Source organism: Corvus kubaryi, unplaced genomic scaffold (genome assembly GCF_017639235.1).
Source record: "Corvus kubaryi isolate FWS band 111438036 unplaced genomic scaffold, C.kubaryi_AGA036_p1.0 split3-73, whole genome shotgun sequence".
Classification (NCBI taxonomy): domain Eukaryota; kingdom Metazoa; phylum Chordata; class Aves; order Passeriformes; family Corvidae; genus Corvus; species Corvus kubaryi.
In genome coordinates, this window is record NW_024582091.1 from 28717281 (window position 1) to 28740020 (window position 22740).

At 37.2% G+C, this 22740-nt stretch overlaps 1 protein-coding gene across 2 annotated transcripts in view; it reads left to right on the top strand.

Moving 5' to 3' along the window:
- NT5DC1 (5'-nucleotidase domain containing 1) overlaps nucleotides 1–22740 on the top strand; it is a 131107-nt gene that overhangs the window by 70758 nt on the left and 37609 nt on the right. For both annotated transcript variants that reach the window (XM_042016707.1, XM_042016708.1), the window contains exons 7-8: nucleotides 14406–14580; nucleotides 19032–19129. In XM_042016707.1, the coding sequence (XP_041872641.1) occupies nucleotides 14406–14580; nucleotides 19032–19129 (273 nt within the window). The remainder of the gene's footprint in view (nucleotides 1–14405; nucleotides 14581–19031; nucleotides 19130–22740) is intronic.

The window sequence follows — 22740 nt, forward strand, 5'->3', positions numbered from 1 at the left end:
TGGTCTGAATGCCCTATTTATATCCTTTAATCCCTATAATCCCTATTTATAATCCTTTTATTTTACTATATTATTTCATTGCATTTCCAAGGTTTTTGGCATTAAAGAAAAATAATTTGTCTGATTTTGGAACCTTTATGTAGAAACCACTTGTAATTTGGGGTTTTTTATAATGTAAAGCTATTTGTATCTATCAAGCTAGGAAAAAAAAAAAAGGCATGTAAGCATGCTTCTGATTTAAATCATTCCCAGTTCTGCTGTATTAGAATTTGGACATGTTCTTACTACTCAAATAAGATTGACTGGATAAAATACGAGGCACCTATCATGTAGGCAAAATTTGTACATAGCAATTGAAATGTTTCTTGCATGCCTAAGATCATAAGTCACTCAGACGAGCTTCTTACTGCACTGTGGGGAAATGCTGCCACCTGTTTGGTTTAGCTTTCTGCACTTAATAAGCTGGAGTACATTTCCCGGTCTAGGACTCCTGCAGTCTTCTTTATATCCATTTTGTTTGGCTCAAGCAAAGGATATTTTAAACAAGCTTCAAAGGAAGAGTTTAAACTTCCCAGGTGAGCAGTGTGAAAGGTGTTTTTAGATTGGCATGTTACATGGGGCGTGTTGCTGAGCTTGCAGATGGCATAAAAAGTTACTGCCTGTCAGGTGAGACAGAGTGACTGTATATGTGCACATTAAACCTGTCCCCACAGTGAAATAAAATGCTTGCCTAAATGAGGGAGTAAAGAAAGCAGGTACAGGTTCTCATCTACCAGATGCTTAGGTTTGCTTATTTGATCTCTGGTAATCACCTGCAACAGAAATTAAAATGAGAGAAGGAGTAGAAGCAAAATCAGCTTGTGTCTTTTGAGTGTATAAAGTACTATTAGCTGATGCTCAGTCTCTTTTATTGAGGAGAATAAGATCCTTGTAAACCCTTATGCCACTGAAGTCAGTGTGAATTTTGTCACGGGACTATGAACAAATCCTTAAGAGGCATACTTTTCTCAGGCTATAAAATATCTTACTATAGTACACAGTCAGCTATGGTCAAATACCAACAGCTACACACATATCAAAGTGTCTAAAGTTCGAAGGAATCAGATAGAAGTTGTTTAGACAGCCTAATGCATGTTACCTTTTGTTTCTATATAGCACTGCCATTCTTTGGGCAAGAACATTTATGGAAGAATGCAACCACAGATCCTGGATAAACCAAGAACTTTTATTACCACAATGTTTTGGTGAGCTAATCATGAAAGAGCATGAGGTTAAATAAAAATTCCAGGAAAACTTTTATTATAAACTTTCTTTATTTTTCTTTTTATAGCAGCATGTCCTCATACTTTCTAACAATGCACTTCTGTAGAAGAATGATTATACATGTGGAAAAAAACATAAGTAATTCAAATGCCTAACAATTAAATGAGCACATAAGAATTTTTAGTCCTTTCTCTGAAGATTCTTGAAGTCTTTATGTATAATTTAAAGTTTCTCTAAGTATAGTTACTGTTTTATTCTATCCACTAGCCCATAAACTTGTAACTATAATGGTAATAATGACATTTTCCATATAAGTGTATTTATCTTTCGCTACAAATACGTCTTACATGCATGTATGTAATATGTGCAAATTGGATTTTGTTTTATAGCAGCTTTTAGCAATGACTACAGATATGAGCAAATTCTTGAGAGATCTTCATATATCTGCTATACTATTGTCAGACAGAGTTGTCTTTGATAATCAAATGGTTTCTAATGACTGAAAATTTGCACTTAAAAAGGAAAAAGAAAATATTACTTTTACTTCTGTTTCTTTTTGCTTATCATGAGTCCTTATACATAAGAGAAATTCCTTTTAAAAAGCAGTTCTGATGTAGCCACTATTGCTGATATAATTTAACATTGGTCCTGATAGGAGTATTTTAATGAAAAAAAACATACTTTGTGTCCTATATCACTATAAACTGTCTAAAACCAGCATTCATTCGAGAGACATTTCCATACTCAATTAATTTCTTTCAGCAGAAAGGTAGTAATAAAACAAAGCTCATACAACACATGATATTAACACAAGAATCTGACACTAATGTTCAGATGTCAGTCCAAAAAAATAAGTGAATGAGGATTAAAATGTCTCATTTTTGCAGAATGTGAGGTGCTGAATGAAAACATGGTGTGCATATCTCATTGCCTTTGGCAGGAATGGTAATTTAAAGACTAAAGGAGAAGTGGGTCTCCTTACAGGTCTGTTTTCTTGGAACTTAATAACCAATCCCACAACCTGGAAAACAGAAGAGCTGTTTGTGCGTCATCTGGTTTCTTCATAAATATTCAGGGAAGACTTTCGTTTTTCTGTGAAAACTGCCTCTACAAACATTTTGAATATATAAATATGAATTGTTCATGCAGTCTTTGCTTTCATAAATACCCTATCCTGTTTGGCTAAGCCTCATGTAAGTGGAATTTGAATGGCAGGACTTCCTTCTGTGCAGCCTAGCAAGGGTTTGAGTGGCAACCTGGCTCTTGCTTTCTGCTTTTTCTCATCAAACTGTTTAATTGAAGTTCTAGTGAGAGGGCAAGAGAATTGGAGCAGGGCCGTTGGTGGTGGAGGTATGTGGAAACCCTCCTGCTCCACAGCCTACCCACCCAGGAGAACAGCATAAGGATGCTCAGGAGTGCCCACTGCTGTGATGAGCAGGGTGGGTTCCCAGCCACCCATTGCCAGAACTGCCAGCCACTGCAAGACCGTGTTCCAGCAAGGCAGAAACTACTTTTGCCTGTCTTGCAACATGGACTTGCAATAAGCAGGTGCCAGTCCATGTGCAAGTGTATTTCTCACTTACTTCTTTTTTGAAGGGCTACTGTTTAATCTTGATGCAGGACAGGGGAAAATCTGGAATCCTGGAGAAATTTGTGAGCTAAAAAAATAGCTGTTTCTTGCACAATTATGCTTACAGAAACCGTTTTTCTTCCTCATGCTCACTCCTGGAATTAATCTGGGTTAGTCATTGTTGATTTGGGTTTTATTTTACATCAAGTTTACTTTTCACCTGTTTGCCATTGTTTGGATAATGATAGAACAGATGAAGAATCAAACCAGGAGAGATAAGAATACAGAATCACAAATAAAGCACCCAGGAAAATGTTCTTCATAACTTTTAAATAGATTTCTCTGGACTATAAACTCCAAAATTTTTCCTGACAGATTGATCAGCAACGACCTTTCCAACAGCTCTTTTGGTATAATTTTAACTAATTTCTTCTTTTCCATTCTCCACAAGAGAGTGAGGAACTCAACACACAGGCTTTGCATAAAATAATTTAATTTCGTTGTGCCATTTTTTCAGCATTCTTAATGGAGACTGTACATCTTGTTAAATTTCTGGAAAGCAGATTTTTTCTTTGTTCTCAAGTTGATCACTCTGCCATAAAAAATGGAGTCTTTGTGCTCATGAAAATGGCATTAGAAATTGAGCATTCCTCTCTCAACCTTCCTGCGGCAAATGAGCTGGTACAAATAGGAAAGGGATGGTCTGCAATGAAAGTAGCATGAAGTCAGCAGTCTGTATCTCTCTCTTTTGTTTGGATAAGTTTCAGACTTTTTGTTCAGGTTAGCAAACTGTTATTAACAGAGCTGTGCTGCTGCTCCTTGCTGAATTCATTCCTCTTACTGTCTACTAGTAAATTTTTCTGATGTGACCCAAAGTATCATTATCCATATCACATTGATAAACATGGACACTAGCATCACTCATTAAAGCAATGGATGGAAGTGGGGGGGGCACATTCCTCAGTAATGTGTAATCGCAGTTCTTTAAGGAACTATAGAAGATAACTTGCATTTAGCACACCACTGCCAAAGAGGTGGGTTAGGTGTTCCTAACAGATGGCTTTCTAGCCTCTTTTTGAAGACCTGCACTGACAAAGATCGTACAACCTTCTTGGCAGCTTTTCCAGTGTTGGTACCATTCAAATCAGAAACCTTATTATTATTTCTAACCTAGGTTTACAGAAGTGCAAGATTATTGCTACTTGACTCATTGACCTTGATCTCAGAGGACAGATTATTCCTTTTTAATTTTTTGCCCCAAGCGTGAGTTTTCTACATGCTTGAAGACTGCTATTATTTCCCTCTTAGATTCATGTTTAAGCTGTCAAATCACCCGGTGTTTTCCATGAAGCCTTCCTCCACACCCATGCCCTGACCTCTGACACTTGCTGTTCGAGGACCACTGCCATGTGGGGTCATTTCTGTGGAACTGCACGTTTCGGTTCTGTTCCGTCTTTTAAAAGTTTTGTCTGGAAATTTAAGAAGGTTTCAATAACTACAGAAAAGGGAAGAAACTCATAGCTGGGATCCGTGCTCCTGACAGCCACGGCGTGACGATTCTCGGTAGCAGGGGGGCTGCGGTGCTTTGAAGGGACGGCGCAGCCGCCTCCGCGGTGCCGGTGCCGGCGCTGGTCCCGAGCGGGGCCCCCTCGCTAGATGGCACCAGCGGGCCGATGGACCCGCAGGGAGGCAGCGCCTGGAAGGGCGAGCTCCTGCTCCGGGAAGCTGCTCTCTCTCTTTCCAGTGCCGTGTGGCTGGACTACTGAGATGAGCAAATACGCACACATGGAGGCCTTGCTTCCTCCAGCTGTGCCGGCTTTTTAGAGATCAATGAATCCCTTTATACTGCGTCTAACTGCGCGGTCTGAATGCACCCTGAGTCCTTGTCATTTGAGCTCTTGGAGCCTTATCCTGATGGCCCTTCTTGGTACATCTTCCTGTTAATATTTCTTCAGTACATGGGGACTGGAAATATACTTCCGCAGCCTCAGCCAGATTCATGTAGCTCTGTAGGCCAGAACCATGAAAAGCACTTGGTATGTGTGTGATTTGAGAGCTGTATTAACAGGATAGCTAGGGTGAGATCCCAGGTAAGAAAAGTAAGGCTTTCATTGTATGTATTAAAATGTGATGATAAGCATAACAGAAGGTAGTACATCACCTACAGGAGGAGTAGTTATTGTTGAACACTACTGGTAAGTTATAAAAATAATGAGATCACAGAAAGCACACGACCAGTAACTTTCTGTATACACAGGGTAATCATAAACGTGAAAGGAGAATAGCCTGTTACAAATCTCCCTTGGTCACACTCTTCTGAAGTGTCTTATTTTCTGATACATTTTAAATGCCTCATTTTATACATAGTTCTTCTCCCTACCCCATTCTTGTGGTGCTTGTTGCTTGCAGTTTCCCACTGCCCATCAGGTTGTTCTTGAATTGTGGATGTGGCATCTGTATCAGAATGTTATGTAGGAAGTAAAACTGGAGTCTGCTTGCAGCTCTTGGTCCATCTGTACCATTTGGAAAGTTTGCAACTGCAGACCAGGAGGCTGGAATTAACACCATTTGTCCTTGGCAGTGCACAGTTTCTTGGGAGACAGAAAAGGATTATTTCTTGTTTAAAGAAAAAATATTGTTTTTCTTTAATATACATACATATATCTCTCTGTTTGTGTGTTAGTATGTGCATGTGCATATTAAGAGGTAGATGATGATGCTGCTTCCAGGAAAAATATTTCTGAGAACTTGAACTTCCTTCTTACTGGAACAAGTGCCTCAAAGTAGCTGATGCTTTCAAAGCTTCAAAAAGAGTTTCATCTCTTCCCCAGAGCTATTTGAATTTGAGATCTCAGAAGCAGGGATTACCTGTAATGTCTTCTTGGTGGAGCAGTACCTCTGAGTAGGATTTTTAGTTTATCAGCAACTGTAGTCTGTGTGTCATTGTAAAATATCTATCTACTGTATTTTATTTCTTCATTATGCATTTCATTTCCACACCAAGCATAAAAGCACATTTTACACAAGCCAATGTACTCAAGTAACCTTCATCAGATTCATAAATAAAACGGTACTTGAATATTTGACTTCCTGTTAAATTAGACTGCAGCAGCATCCTGAAGAGATCCCATTTCCCACCTACTTAGCTGTATTCAGTTGAACAAAACAATTTCATCCTTCCATCCTAAATTGTTCTGCAGGATTTTTTAGGATGTCTTTACCAGGGGATGTGTTTTAAAGGTGAATTGACAACAGGTAGAGTTTAACAGGCATCTAAGTATGCAAAATTTGTCGGGAAAGTAGGTGCTGAGCACAAATAGTTGTAATGTATATCAAAGAAAAATCTCAAATATACTTCTATGGCAAGTTTGTATGACAAATATGTGTATAAGGATCAGTACCTTTAGCAGGCTGAATATAGATGGAGATTTCCAGAATTTTTATAGTAATTTCCCACTGATAGGTTGTCTTCCTGTAAATATTAATGGCAATACTTATATAACAAATAATGCATATAAATCTTTAACAGCAGGAAAAAATGTGGGTTGTGTTGCCTTGAGCAATCACTGTATCACCTTTCAGTCTTTCACTTCCGAGCATAGGTAAGTGTGTTGCATGAATCCTATCAGAAGACATTCTTGACAATGGAATAGAGCAGATTTTTCTACCTGCAGATTATTCACTTTAATTGTTCACACAGTGCAGTAGGGAGGATCTGGAGAATCAGACTAATTTAACTGAATGTCCAGCAAAGGGTAGTTACCTCTGCACAAGTTTAGTGCTCATCCCATGGGTTGCCAGAGTGTCATCAGAAATTGGCTGGTCTCATACAGTTTGATAAATCTGGTCTGTTACGCTGCAAACTAGCATGGTAGTGTAAAGCAAGGAAGTGAATTCTTTTGAGAAATAAATAATTTCCTCTAAAATACAGCAACAGATCCTGTCCTACCTCCAAAGTACATCCTTCCTGCTTTGTAGTGCACTGGGGAAACATTGCTGTGTTGATATAAATATTAACATAAAAACAGAAGGAAAAGAAAAAAACAAGAAAAGAAAGAAAGAAATTCTGTCTCCAGGATTTGTGTATACAAAACTATGGAAGGTCATTCAAACTACCTACATCAAGACAACTTCCTTACAAATACCATGTGTCAGCAGTCAGGGTGAAGTCAGGCTGCAGACTTTGCGATATAGATGTGCTTCTCATAAGTTTTTTTATTTGTGTTGTTTCCCTTTTCTAAAGGAAGGGATTTGCAAGCTTGGGATGAGATAGGGCAAAGACTGCAGCATGGGTCTGACTCTGGCTGTGGGAGCAGTTAAATCAGCCATTTGGGAACACCAGTAAGAACAGAAAACATATGAAAACAGCCTGGATTTCTCTTTCAGTGCCCATGGACCTCAGTAAGAAGTAGGAGTAACACTACATGCAAAAGCCATGCCAGCATCTGGCTGTGGCATTGCGCTCCTAGGAGTCTTGACTGTTCTGCATCCAGGACACTGCTGATGTGGCGGGACATGAGGCAGGGCTAACAAGAAGGAGGGTGAAGGTTAGGGGCAGACTGAATGGGGTTCTTCCAGATAGGAAATGGTGGGGGGTGTCAGGAAATGATACTTTTTAAGCTTGCTTGAAAAATTTTTGGGGAAAAGTTGTTAATAAGCTAGGTTTTCAAGAAATTATGCAGCCTCACCTTGAAGCTGACTTTGGTTAGGGCCAGCCCTTAAACCTTGCACATCCATGAGGTTCTGGGCTGTCCATCAGAGGTCTTTGGTTCTACCCCCTGCTACACAGGGGGAAGGAGGGGGTGATGTTCAGCTAAGATGTCAGAGCAGTAATACCTTCTAATTTAGACATTAGGACTTCCCTTTAAATACAGCTAAAGGTTCTGTGCTGTTCCTAAAAGCCTTTGTCATGGGAACCTCACCTCAGAAAGGAGGAAGAGTGGTGGTTCCTGCCTTAAAATATCAAGCCAGTAGAAACAACATCTACTCTTAACTTCCTTAGGAAAATTTCTAGTCAATCAGACCATTTTTCGTTGGAGAGCTATCTTTAGCTACCAAAGCATTTTAAATTTTGCAGTAAATTTCTCATAGGCCACAGGAGTAGAAAATAAGTAGAAGAGGAAATGACCCATGAAATATTTGCAGAGGTGATGTTTTGTGTGTGTTCTGCTAAAATGTCTCCTTCAGTATATTAAGTGTTTATATAGCACTGCAGCCACTATTAATCCAAGTAGTCATGTTTTTCCTAGCCCACCATGGACCCTTTCCTTATGGTCACCCCCTTGAAATTAATCAAGGTGAGCACAGAGTTGTCATCACTGGAAAATTGTTTATTATTTTAGGAAATGTGATCTATTTCTGCCTGACCAGAGCTGGATGTTGCTAAAAATACTGAGAATGTTAATGTTACACAGGCAGTAAACATCTTCTTTAACACATGGAAAAGCAGCAAATGAAGAACCGGTTGATCTTGTAGTTCCACTGGTAATATGTGATTAGTTCAAAACTCAAGTGCCCCATGCAAAGTGCTTACATTGTGATCATAAAAATCCCTACTTTTCTGAGAACACAGGAGGAAAAGTTTTCTCTTTAATTTGATTTGACATCCTAATATATGTGCCCTATTTATGGGTTTGCATTATTAGTAGAATGCAACCTGTCCTTAATACTGGTTTGTTTTTCATTTCTCCTCCTATTTCCTACCTCCTCTCTTCTGTCTGATTTTTGGGGGGTTTTTCCCCGTTTTCTATCCCATTTGTGTTTCATTTGTATATACAAGAGCAGTTTGAAAGATACTCTGTTTTGTAAGCAGCTACTCATATATCTGGGCACATAAGCGAATTCTTAGCTAAAACAAGGAGAGGTTCATCAGGTTGCAAAGTTCAGCCTTGTGATGGGCAGCAATTCATTGGGGTGTCATCCTGAATTTCTGGTCTCCACTGGCCACCCCACCCATACTACTTTTTTTCCCCTCTTCTGCTTCTCTCTTTTTTCAGATGAGAATGAGCAATTTGGTACCAGAATATTAAAATCTCCTTTGTCTCCAAACTTAGTATCTTCTTTTGATGTCTGCTCCTAATAAACGAAGAAGTGTAAATAGCTGGTGTTCTTTCTGCCTGAACTGGACCAGGATCTTTAACCTTTTGACCTGTTAAGAAACAGTACAGTTTTTCTAAAGAATTTCTCAGTCTTTCTAAAGAATTGAGACAATTGCAGAAAACATAAAAACTCGGAATATTTGACATCTGTCGCGCCTCATTTTTGCTCTTATGACATTTGCCTCTTCCTAACCTCCTATCTTCTAGGACTTTCATCCTTTTATTCTCTTTTTAAAAGTTTTTAATCTCCTGGGGGAAGGAGAGAGTGATTTATCTCTTCCTGCTGCTCCCTGTTCCTGATATCTGCCTCATCCCAGGCCTCCAGAATGTAACCATATTTTGTCCAGTCATCCCTGCGTCATCCTTCACTATCTTTTCTTATCTTGCTTTATGTTAACATTTCCTTCCCTCTGTCTCTCATTTTGCTTCTGCTGCTCCTACTAGAACACACACTTCAGCTTAAACGAAAGGAAGTAAAAGCCAACTTGCCATCACCCCCTTTCTCCTCTACTTGCTTTCATTAGATGAAATTTAAGTTCTTTTGCAGAATCTTCTGTGATGAAGGTATTTTTCTTGTGTTTCTGTTAAATGCTCATGATAGTTGTTAGATTAGTTTATTTAGACAGGAGAAGAAGACAGCAACAATGGTGAAAGAAGTGTCTCTGTTCACTCTAGAAACCTGAAGTGTTGTAAGCCTACAGTGGATAGGAATAAACAATGAATATAGTTGTCTGTATCTGCTGACTGTAACATTTATTGGAATTCTACTCTGTTAATCAAATTAATAACTGTTACGTGCAAGCCGGCATTAAGACAAAAATTAGGGAAGAGCTATAAGTTCTTTCTCATGGCAGAACTATAGAGAATTTGGCTATGGGTATTAATAGGTAAGCTATCATATTGCCTTTGAGTTTAAAAGAGAGAAAAGTCACATTCCCAAATACTACTTTCATTGTAAGAGATTGGTAGTTGTTAAAGCCACTAAATACAAGCTACAAATTGGCAGCTGGAAGTTTATTTTTCTTGGCTGAATTCTATGATTTGTTTGGCCTCATACTTCTCTGCTTAGCTAAATTGTATAAATAGCGGATAAATTATTTTTAATTTAATCAAGTAGGTGCCCCTTAGAAGCAGTGACAATACGAAGAAATACACTGTTCCTGTGTTTTAGTTCTGGGCTGAAACCTTGCCAGAAACATACCTCTTGAACATTTGCCCACTTTATAATCCAAATAACAGATAAGGGATGAAAACTGCAGTGTCCTGGCAGTGCGGATTTAGAGACACTGAGTCTAAAGGAGTCCAGAGCCAGTGGGCATGAACTGACCCTGCCAGGGAGAAGTGGTGTAATGCAGAGCACAAGAGAAATCCATAATTATTTTTTCCACAAATACATGTATTGTATTAGAACATCAAACTGTATACTTCAATAAAGTAATTTTGTGACTGTAGTAGAGGAGGGTGATTGGCTTAAGGACTGGATTATTGTCTGTGCTGGAAGACATGACAAGCAGTGTACAGCTTCCTTCTGAATTTGGTCTGGGGGTTCTGCATTTCCAGCATTTCCAACTACATAATTCCCATCACAGTATCACAACTGTGTTACACACAGTTAAACTGCAAGTCAAGACAATGCAAAGAACATCCTGATTAAATTAAAATGTCAGGTAAGACAAGAAAAAACAAACTCCAAACTGGACACAAGGGAACCTCTGATAATATAGATAGAGGAAATTATTTTGCTTTGAAAATACAGCAGGACGTTGATCTGATAGGAGGCTCTGGCAGGACTTTAATATGTGCTGGTTCTAGACAGTTCATTTTAATTGCTTCTATCTTCATCTTAAAAAGTGTATATTTTTTTCTGGAAGGATATTTAGTGGACTGCAAAGGCAGTCATTGTTTTTTAAAGTGCATTTGGAAGATGATTATAAATCCCTACAGAGGCTAGTTGCTAATTTGCTATTCCAGGCTGCATTTCAGAGATTTGAGATAAACTTCAAGTTGTTTAGTAACAAGAATGGAAATTGAAAAAATTGCATTTCTTCCATGGTAACATATATGTAATAAATTCCAAAGTTGTGTATAAAATGTTTAGACATTCAGTTTCCTGCTCCTCATCATTGGATTAAGTTTTCTCATAAAATCACAGGGGGTAAATATGTTGATTGTTATGTTGATTGTCACAGTCTTCTTGTTGCATTTTTTTTTTTATTAAATACTTCTTGGTATTTTTGAGTAAGTGTTCACACTGCCAAAGAGCCAGAGGTTACTAACGAAGGCTTTGGCATGCTTGAAGGCAACTGAAAACAACAGAGACTTTGAGGTGAAAATCAGGATAGTTGTTTTGTTAATGTTTTGCTTTCACTGATTTGTGGGTATGCATTTATACATGTCAATGTCCATATAGCTGTATGTTAAGTGATACTCATAAAACAGAGAGGAAAAAATGTAGCTATTTTATTTTAGGCAGTGTACAGACAGCAAACCGTCTGTTGTAAAGCTGGCAGTGACCATAAGTCCCCCACTTTGATACACTGACTTTGTGCACCAATAAAACTCTTCTAAAGTTTGCTTACAGTTCCATTTTTAAGAGTATTTTGCAATTTGGATGGCCCATAAGAATTATCAGGAAGGTATAACAGGCTAGGGACATTTCTTATTTCTCAAGAACAGTGTTATTCTGAAGAATTACTTTTTTGGTTTTCAAGAACGGAGCTGTATGACAGTTGTATAATCACTTATTACTGTTAACTCATTCTTGCTTTCCTCTGTTGGCTCTGATAAAATTATTTCTTTTCTCATTTCTCACTGGTGCTTTGCTTAATTGAGTTTTCTTCCTATTTTTATTGTTTGCTTTAGAAAAACACAGTGCAGCGTATGCCATAGTGGGAAAAAAGCTTCATTTGGAGGTTTGACATGATGCTATTTCTCCATCACATGTTAAAGCTTCCACAATTCTTTCTGCCAATAAGGTGCCTGTGGCTCTGCTATACTCCTCAAAATTGGCTCTTGCTCTGGGATGAGCAAGTTTTTTGGCTTTTATTTTATTTGGCTTTCAATCAAATCTTGCAAGCTTTGGTGGTTAAACTCATTTATTGGTAGGAGTTTGTATTCCACCAAACTGTCTTCACCAGATGCAATAGTATGTTAGGAATTAAGTCAAACTCTACTTTGCTGGGCCATGCTGGCCTAATTACAGTAGAGTATGCTTTAATGAGGATTCTTCTGAGCTGCCTCTGCCTGATATGGCAGACAGCCCAGGGGCAAATTTCAGATCCCAGTGTCAAGAACTGATTCATTGCTTGTCTGCAATTAACAGCTGGGCTTCAGGGTCTGGATAGAAAGCTAGAATAAGATCCTCTTTCAGCTCATATATTGAACCCAGAGTTGTTGGCCTTTTCCAATGCAGATGTAGCTCAAAGGCCAAATATAATAGATTTGTCACGTAGAACATACTGCACAGATTATGGAGAAATAAGACAGTTTTGATTAAATTAACTCAAAGTCTTTAAATTGCACATCAAAGAATGGTCACGGACAGTGGAAGGCATTTCATAAGGAAAGAAAAATACAGTGTCCAGGAGTAAAACAGATCTTTCTGTCTGAGAGTGAAAAGAGTGATAGGTCACTGGTTATATAAATGAGCTTTGCCATCTTTATTTTAATTTCTTGAACCTCTGAGAGCTAATGACAAGCCTGCTTTGTTTGTGTGTCCCCCTTCATTCTCATCTAATGTTGTGCACTTTCCGAAACACCAAAAAAGAAAAATTGTCATAGCATAGCATATGAAATATTGTTGCTAGTTATAATATGGAGGGGGGAAAAAAAGAAGTTTATGCTCCTAGAAACTCTATTGCTCATCCCAAACAATATTCATGCCCCAGGAAAGAAGGAGGGAGAACACAACAGGAAACCTTCTTTCGTAAATCTGCTTTGTTTAATCAAAAGAATCATTGTTCTTGGCTAGCTCTCAAGGCAAATGTCATGGCATCCCATAATGCCGGCTGCAGGAACAGGCTCCTATTCCCCTAGTACACACTGTTACACAGCCTGACCTAAATACAACAAAGAACTGGAACGGTGGCCTGGTTGTGAGTTGGGAGATTTTGCTTGAGAGACTCTCCTCAGATATACTAGTCCACCTTTTTGGAAGAAATCTGTCAGCCGTAGTACAGAATAATACATTTTTACCTCCTGTCTGGTTCCAGGGATAAGAGCCAATTTGAAACTTCTTTTGGAAGACTTTTGTTCCCTGCCATCTGTAGATGTTTGAATGTGTAGTATATGAAATAGTGTTATGTTTAGCACCCAGAATCTTTCAGTCTTTCTTTGATACTAGTGTTTCAAACATGCATGTTCTCTTTCATTAAATAGCTGAAGTTCAAGTGGTTTAAAACTTATTTTTTTCGAACTAGAGAACAGCATTACTCACATACCAGAAGGCTAAGTAATGTCTGGGATTTATTAAATCATTCAGCTAAGTTGACCACAGTTTCATATAGAACAAGTGCTGGAAGAAAAATAATCTATGATGATGTTCATTATACTATAACATACACAGACTGAGAGCCAAACACTTGGTATCATTTCTGTCTCTACAATTATTGTATTTCTTTTTAAACCTTTAACGAGCTTGACAGCCTTGGTTATAGAGAGTTTGAGCACAGAGGAAATATGTAGGTAGGTTTAATGTTAGTTTGACATCTTGGTAAAATAGCTATGGGCTGTAACAAGATCAATATTTATTCGTGACTTTAATGAATAGGTAACTTTTACTGCCAAGTTAGTGTTCTTGCACACTTTTAAAAATCTTACATTCCAAGTGTATTTGCAAAATTCTATTGCTGTTTTATTTGGCAAAAAGAACATTATTGAAGCTCGAATTGGAACAGGGCAGTTTTTGCATCTGTTCCTAGTATTCCAAATACTTATGAGTCTTTGCCACTTTATCAACCTTTTATAGATAAAGTGCTACTTGAGAAAAATGCAAAAGTAATAAAATGGATGTTACTGATCAGTCAATGCTAATGTAAAGTGTCAGAAGTAAGTGAACAGGTGTTCTTTGGAATTTTGGGTCCTTACCACTTTCTAAACATTTAGCTCATTTTACAATCACAGGCTGAGTATCCAAAAATTGAGCAACGGCAAAAAGAAATAATTATTTCCTGCGTAAAATTATAATCTGAAATTTCTTTGCTATAAACCATTATGAGCAAAAGAACATCAAACAAAATAATTATGAAAATTCCACAGTAAAAGAGAAAAGTCATGCAAACTTATTTCTGCTACAATGAATCCTCTTGGTTTGATTGGGGGTTTTGGTTTATATTAAGTTACAGCCCAGAGAAAATTTTAAACGTTGCTTTGCCTTGTTTTAATTGTGTTGTTTGCACATAAAAGGATATTTGTTGTGTGGATTAAGTGGTTTGTGAGCAAAATTGGATAACATAATTATGTTTTAATTTTTTTAGAAGACTGTGGGATGTATTTCCCAGAAGTGAAAAATCATCCAGACAAATATTTACAAAGATGTCCTGAGTCTGTAAAAAAGTGGCTGAAACAACTGAAGAATGCTGGGAAGATTCTGCTGTTAATTACCAGTTCTCACAGTGACTACTGCAGGCTTCTGTGTGAACATGTTCTTGGGTAAGTGCAAAGTCCATTTCAAATTATATCTGCCAAACAGCGACTGGAGATAAGCCTGAGTTACTGGGAAGCTAATTTGAGTTTTGTTTATGTATGGTGAATTACTTGGTTTTGAGTTTTCTGGTGGGCCCCTCTCTTGTAGATTGTTACAGGGTACTTGTGGAAAGTAGTCCATCTGTGAGCCTGTGAGCTGTATCTGACCCACAGCACACTGCATCCTTTTGGGGGCATCATAATGGGGTTGAAGATTCCAGGGAATTATTTTTTAGGCCATAAACATCATCTGATTCCTAATTTTATCATTAACTTTTGCTAGACTGTCTTATTTAAGCCACTTCCTTTCTTGCTTCTCCAGCAGTGAATGGAATTAGTAGTACTATTTAATTTCCATGCAGTAATCTGCAGGAAAAGCTTACCAATTCCTTTTCCCATTAGTGGTTTCCAAAAGATGGCTGTGCATGAGAAATGTGCTTCATCACAGCAGAAAAGATAAAACAGACAGTTCATTGCACTTGGCAACTGGTTGAGATTGTAGTTGCTGATCACAACAGCTGTTTTTAGCGTAATAAAGAACATGAGTGGTCAAGTCGAATTCAGTGAAATTCAGCAGAGCCATCACTTACACCCCTAGAAAAAAAAAAATCAGTGATGCAAATAGTGTGGTAGGTGACAGAGTGAGACTATTAATTTATTATTAATCAAAGAAACAAAGTAGTTCAGAGTGAGACAACCTCGACTATCAGGATATGCCAGGGAACATCAGAGCGAATGCAGCAACCAAGAAGAAAACCACCGGTAAGTAAAAGACAGAGCTACCTTCCAAAACCAGTCCTGCCAGTATCACTTCTCTTTTGTACTCTCTAGGCTAAATGCTAAAATGAAGCATCAACTGTGCCAGTTCTCACTGCTTTGCATGAACATTATACTTGCTCATTTGAGGGGCAAATCTACCTCCTGACAAAAAGGAATTCTGCTTATGAGCAAGATGCCTGTGAATTAGCTATTTTGTGTAGATCTGTCTAGTTATTTCCTAAATGAAAATTTGGTACAAAAGTAAATTCTTGGCCACATATAATGATTTTGGCTTTCTATTCCTTGGTGAATAGTGTTCAGCTGTTTAAGGCAGCTGTAGAAATCCTGCTGGAAGACAGTAAGCAAGGTATCAGAACCATCAGTTGCCTTTCAAACACCAAAAAAGATATTCTACTAGAAGGATACTGCACCACTCTCTCTTTCCACAGAAGGGTAGGATGGTCTAAGGTATTTATTACAATCATGTTTTCCAGGGATTCATGCAGTGTGGCTTCCAAGTAGCTTCTGGAGAACTGAGTACTCCACTATCCAATAAACTTTACTGAAGTGGGGTTATTTTCCTGAAAATCTAAACTTTTTATTGATTTTGTTTGTTCCAGGCTTCTCATTTCAGACTGAAAGACTCTACATACCTGTGCTGCTTTTTGCTGTACTGGAATATAGTTTAGATGCCCTCCTACTACCTCTGACATTAACTTTAATTTGACCAGGCTAACTGCTTTTTATTCTTGACATCAACACTGCATTTTATTCCTGATATCAACACTTAGGAATTGCACCTACACAGTCCTTTATTAATTTCTATTCCTACTTCTTTCAGGTAATCAGTATGATACTGAGAAGTCCAAAACTGTATAGTATGAAATAAAAAACCTTTATGATAAATATGGAAAACAGAGATGCATGTGAAATTTTAGCCTCTTACTCCTAATATCCTTACCTTGTAACTGTTTAGTTTTTTGAACTTTATTAAAGAAGCACCTTTTTGACTAAGAAATTATTGTCTTCATAAAATCTGTGCTTGGAAATTCATGCTTAAGTGTATCATTTACTATTTCATGAGCAAAATATCCCAGTTGTGTTCATCTGACCAAATTGTCCTTAACTAGAAGACATTTTGGTAGGGAGAGGAAGTGTAAGAAAAAACTTCATTTTGAAATCAAATGAGAACTGTTTCCCAGCCAGAGCACAGACATACTGCTGGGACCAGTATATAAAACATGTAAAACTAAGAAAGCAAGTGCCAGTTCATCCACACAGCAGCATCGTGGTGTGAATTTTCAGTCTTACCTAACACGAGGATGCTGTCTTCATGTGTCCGGTTAACTGAATGTTTAAGTGTTGCCAGGAGCACACCTAAATATGACTCAGTCATCCCATAGTCACTGAAGCCAAGTGTATTTCACTTTTTCAGGAGCGTTAGCCACCCAAAAGTGAGGAATTTTTTGAAGCTGGTCATTTTGTTTCCCTCTGTGGTTAGTGGAAATAAACCACTGGGCATTATCCTCGGCAATTCATTCTGCATTGTAGAATTATGTCCGAAATAAGTGGGATGAATTACCTTTCAAGAATGTGGATGTTTCTCCACTGGCTCTGTCTGTGGTGTCTGAATTCAGTGTGCAATTTTTAGGAGGTCGAAGTTATGATACATGTATGAGATACATCCTACCCTTTGTGTTAGCTATTTACTGGAACCACTGGCCACTCTACCAAACACAGGCAGTAACTGGAACAGATTTGATTTGTATATAGTGTTACATAGTAACATAACACAAGGTCCCTCATAAAAACATGAGATTGAATATGTTGTTTCAAAAAAGGCCACAGCATCTCCTCACAGAAAGCATAATTTTTCAACAGATCAATAAAAAGTTGCCAAATCTTCTGAAAAACTCTTTTATCTTCTGAAAACTCTGTCTGTTTCAATTTTTTTAAACAAAGCACTTGCCACTTTTTCCACAAATCATAGAATCATAGAGTCATTTAGGTTGGAAAAGACCTTCAAGATCATCAAGTCCAAGCATTAACCAAGCACCTCTATGTTCACTACTAAGCCATATCACCAAGTGCCACATCCACACGTTATTTGAACACATCCAGGGATGGTGACTCCACCACTACACTAGGCAGACTGTTTCAATGTCTCACCACCCTTTATGTGAAGAAATTTTTTGTAAAATCGAATCTAAACCTGCTCTGGTGCAACTTGAGGCCATATTCTCTTATCCTCTCACTTGTTAATTGTTCTTTGTTGTGTTCCTGAAACGTTTGCTTTGTTTTGCAAATTCAAGCTTAACTTACCCATGGATACATTATTTGCACCAGACCCTAATTTGAAAAGTTTGTCTCTGTCGATTCTTTTCACCTGAGGACAGAAGAGTCTGGCCTGTTTGCTCAGTGTCTGGAATCTTCCACATGGAAGCAAATTTTAGAAACATACCATTGTAATATTTGATAATGGTTCTCTTAAAAAGGTAAAGGTTTACATATGGTCACAAGTGGAGAAAAATTAGACAAATCTAAAATTTCATTAGAAAGGCACTTTTATTTTAAGGCTGAAATGTAATTTTGAGCACAACCCAAAAGCTGTCTCTCATAGGGAGAGCGTTCAGTTTTTGATAAGATATCTCAGTTCTATGGAAGATCATGAATTATTTGAAAGTGATAGACATAGCTAGTTTACTTCCAGCAAACTTCCTCTACTGCTGATAGCATTTCAGTGCCTGTGTCCATCTTGGACTTGCCATCTGTGATTTCTTTTTTCCATGCAAGAGTATCCATCATTTTTTGGATGTTGTAGGCAATGAAGTCACCTAAGCAATGAAACACTTCTAATAAAATAAAGTACATCATAGATGAGGAATGTTTTCTTATATATTATGCTGAGACATTCAAATCCATTTAAACTGATGGGATTTCCAGAGTTCAGATAACAATCTGTATATATGGACCTAAAGATCTTTGAAAAATCTGAATTTAGTGTGGGAATCAGCTGGTAGATGAAGACTCAAAGCTGATGGGTGTTTATTTGTAGTCACATGTCCAGCCTCCCTGTAACCAGCAGGGATGTAGTGAGAGCAGCCAGTGGAATCTGAAGAGGGAGTTCGGCTTTCAAAATGGTGCTTCAATTTTGGAATATGTGAAATCACACTCTAATTTTCCTTGGCTGTAAATTAGATCTCTGTTGTCTGCTAGTGGCATCTTAGGCCTATGCATCCCTACAGATACCAACAATATAAGCACCTGTGTTTAAGTGTCTTCAGTTACTTCCTAGCCCATCACTTCACTTCATATGTTCTTCCTTGAAAAGAATATCCCTCATTTACAACTTTCTGTGCATGTCTATGCATACGTTGCCATCTCAGATTAAAAATATATGATCTGTTACATGTTCTCCTGAGATCAAGGAACATCTTCTTACAAATAATGAGTGTTCCCAAAGATCAAAGTGTGACTCCCTTTTGACTACCTCAGGAAAATATGGATAATAGTGACACTGAACAAGCACTGAAAAAAAAAAAGTGACAGAAGCAAGTGCCTTAAAGAAGTACTTTGTTATTTTCTTAAGTCTTAAAGAGTATTGTATGGCATTTAACTAATTTGTTAGTTCAGCTAATCACATTTACTTTACTTTCTAGGAATGATTTCGAAGAGTATTTTGACATTTTGATCACAAATGCTTTGAAACCTGGTTTCTTCTCCCATACACCAAACCAAAGACCTTTCCGAACTCTTGGTAAGTTGCAGCTGTCAGTCTCTTCTCATCTGCTTACCTCTGTGGTTAAAAAAAAAAAGGAGAAATTAAATAAAGGCGACTGAACACTGGCAATGGGGTGGGAAGTGGACTCCTAAAATTCTGTTAAGACTGAGAAGCACTGAGAAATTAAAAATTACAGTATTGAGGACAATTGAAAGGCAGAGCTATGATAGTAATTAAAATTACATGGGGTCTCAAATACTGCATCATTAATGAAAAAGAATGTTTTTCTTTATTGTGCTGACAGGGTCATGCACACAAAACAATATTTAGTTCTGGAAAAAAACAGCAGAAATATTTAAAGAATTTAAAGGAAATTCAGAGAACTGTACAAATAAAATTGCAAAACTGAAGGAAATGTTTTGTGATGGAAATCTGACAGCATTAAATGTGTTTACTTTGGCTAAATAATGATGGAGTAGGTGAAAAGGAAGTGCCCCTGTACTCAGTTAATATAATTAAAACAATCTGAAACACTTGGCAATGTTGTCCATAAGGTAATTAAGGTTTTAACACAAGAGGTTTATAAGAGCAGTGTTCATTGAAGTACAAATGACAATGTAACATTGCTGAAGACAGTTGATTCTTCCATATTTTGGTAAATACCTTTATGGTTAAATGTTACCTGAAAATTAATTTTATAGGCAAAATAACTTAAGTCAGCATACACTGAACCATATTTTATCATTTTGTGACAGGAAAGTCAGCATTGCAGCTCAAAAGAAATTTTGCTTGTGGAACGTTTACAGTAAAACTGAAACAAGTAGAAGAAATATATATTGAAACTACATTTTAATGTTTCACATATTTATATGGGAAAATAAGTAAGAAGTATCTTAGGTGTGATTTTTAAAGGATTAGTTCAAATAGTTGCCAAGTTGACTATTTGAGAAAAACATATCTCAGAAGGGAAATTGAAACTGTTTGTGTGAAAGGAGGGAGGGGACTAAAATCTTAAAGGGTGAAAAAGGCTCAATTCTGCAACCATTTGATTTAGTTTTGTATAAGGCAAACTGAAAATAAAATGTAATTCACTTTGGATTTCTTTTAAACAATCTGATTAGCCTGACTTCCTAAGGAAATCCTGCTGTGTCCCTCTGTCAGTAATTCAGCCAGCAACTTTTGAACCTGTTGGACAGTTTCAGTAAATTTAATAGACAGCCAAAAAGCTCCAAGATACTTTGACAAGGTGGGGGTTTTTGTGCAAACAAGGGCAGACTAGAGGGAGAAGACCAAGTTACTCTCTCCATTGATATTGTGTAGCACTGGCTTAATCACTACATTACACTGTAAGGACCAATTTTCATGAAGCTCTTTCTTTTTCTGCTTTCAAACAGGAACAGCATTATCTGGAGTCCTCTTATTGACTTAGTGGTTTTCATTCCGTTTATATCTTGACAATGCAACAGGGCTCAAATGTCAGTCAGTCACTCATTACATCAATACCTTATTAATGCTAAATAAAATGTAGTTTCTGTTCTGGACACCTCACTATCTAAGTAGATAAGGGACACAAACGTAACTAAAGCAATCATCAGATAAATAATTTATGGTAACTACTAACCTGGGAGTGGGGTTTTTTTTGTTATTATATTTGTATTTGAATGAAAGTAACTAGTTTCTTCTGAAAGACCAGCCACAACATTCAAAGCAAAGAATGATACACATAGGACAGGTTTTTAGAGGTGTGTTTAAAAGTACCATAGAGCTTGTTTAAGAGTACATGAAGTTTAAACTGTAAAAGTAGGGGCATTTATATGAGAAAGTGCCTGAAATAATAATACATTTCTATAATGTTTATTTTTATGCCCTCCCTCTGTGTTCCTCACAGCAGCTGAAACAGTATACGGTGAAGCTTCTGATATGTCGACGGGGAGCAGTTTTCCAGTTTTCAGAATTTTTTTTAAGGCTTTCTTTCATATCAGAACCACTGAAAATTCAAAATTTCAGTTTCCACTTTGTTTCTTCCTGTTGGCACTACAGACTTCAGGCAGAAGAGTTTGGCCATTGTGCTGCAAATCAGGGAGACAATTTACTTATTTTTCCTTTGAAAAAGTAAAAAAACTATAGGTGGACATCATAATAAATATTTTCTTAAAGCACAGAGACTAAACTTTTGCTAATGTAATTTAGGGAAAAAAAGCTTGTTCTAGGAAGAAATGTGTTGTAGAAAATGAACTGAAGTAATTGCTTGTCATTGCTATCCATTTCTCCAGATTTGAGTCTCAGCCATGTTCTTCCAACCATCAGTAGGTCTGAGCTGCAATAAATTCCTAATGATACCGTCTTTTATTGGGTTATAAATGGACTTAAGGATAGGGCACAAAATATGGAATGTGTTCTTAATTTCAAACATCCCAAGTGTTTCATTGTGTGCTGGTGCTAAATGTTATTTGTCTATAACAGGACTTCTGCTGCAGATTTACTAGAGGAAAGGTTTTGAAGTTTACTAAAGAGAAGGATAAATTCTTTTCAGTGAATAAGTTCAAAAGGCAATTGTGTTCAGTAGGCATTTGAAGGAGAATGAGAAACAGGATGAGATGACAAAGGAGGCATTGTCTGGAAATGTGATACTGGGTAACAGCTCTGAAAATGTTTTTTTTTTCAGTAGACAAGTAATTTTAGAGCCAGTCCATTTAGAAACCATGAAACATTATTTTAATTGCTCAATTAAAATTGCATCAGTATTTCATTTGAGTTTCAAGATGTGCATCATCTAAAGCAACCAAAACACTGTTTGAAAGCCTAAAAGATTTGTGTGACTGGGACACTGAAAAGCACAATAATTAATTATTTAATTTTGCATAATTGTCTTTCAAAGTACCATTCTGTTAAGTGGAGGAACAGTTTATGTGAATCTTTGCAGATTTTAGGACAGCTACATTTATTTTAACCTGGCAAAGCAGTTTTTATAATTAGGGGTAAGTTATGTAGCAAAGGATATATTCTGTGAGAACACTGCTGTACATAAAAAACCCCCAGACTTTGCTACCATAATATGAATAATCCATAATTTACTTGTTATTCATGAGGTTATATTTTCTTTTACATAGGGAAATACTTCCTATGGTTCTTGAAAGTACTAATATTATCTTGAGCTACAGGATCTAAGGATCAGGTTGAAAATGTTTGTGTAAATCCTGTGTTGACAATGAAGGATTTTCTTTGTTTTCAACAGCTACATTCAGCTTAAAATAATTTATCATTCCACTAAGGGTGTGAAGGAATATAAATAGAAAATACAGTTGTGAATTATATGATACTGCAATACATGAAGATTTCTGTAACATTTGACGGCAGAGCTTTCCCATTATCGCATCACTTTTTAATGCACATCAAATTACCAGCCTGACTGCCAGCTCTGATCATTGCCAAATATATGTTTTACAATCCAAAATTATAATTGAAATGCTAAAGATAAACCTTAATTCCCTGAAAGCCTTCTCTAAGTCTGTATTCACAGGGAATTCTGCTTGGTCTTAAAGAAGGCTTATATATCTTTTATTTTCAGCGCATGCACAGCTGTCTTTTCTGATCTGGGGGTTTTTTGATAAATTGAAAATGTATTGCTGGCTGTTCAGTGTCTGAAT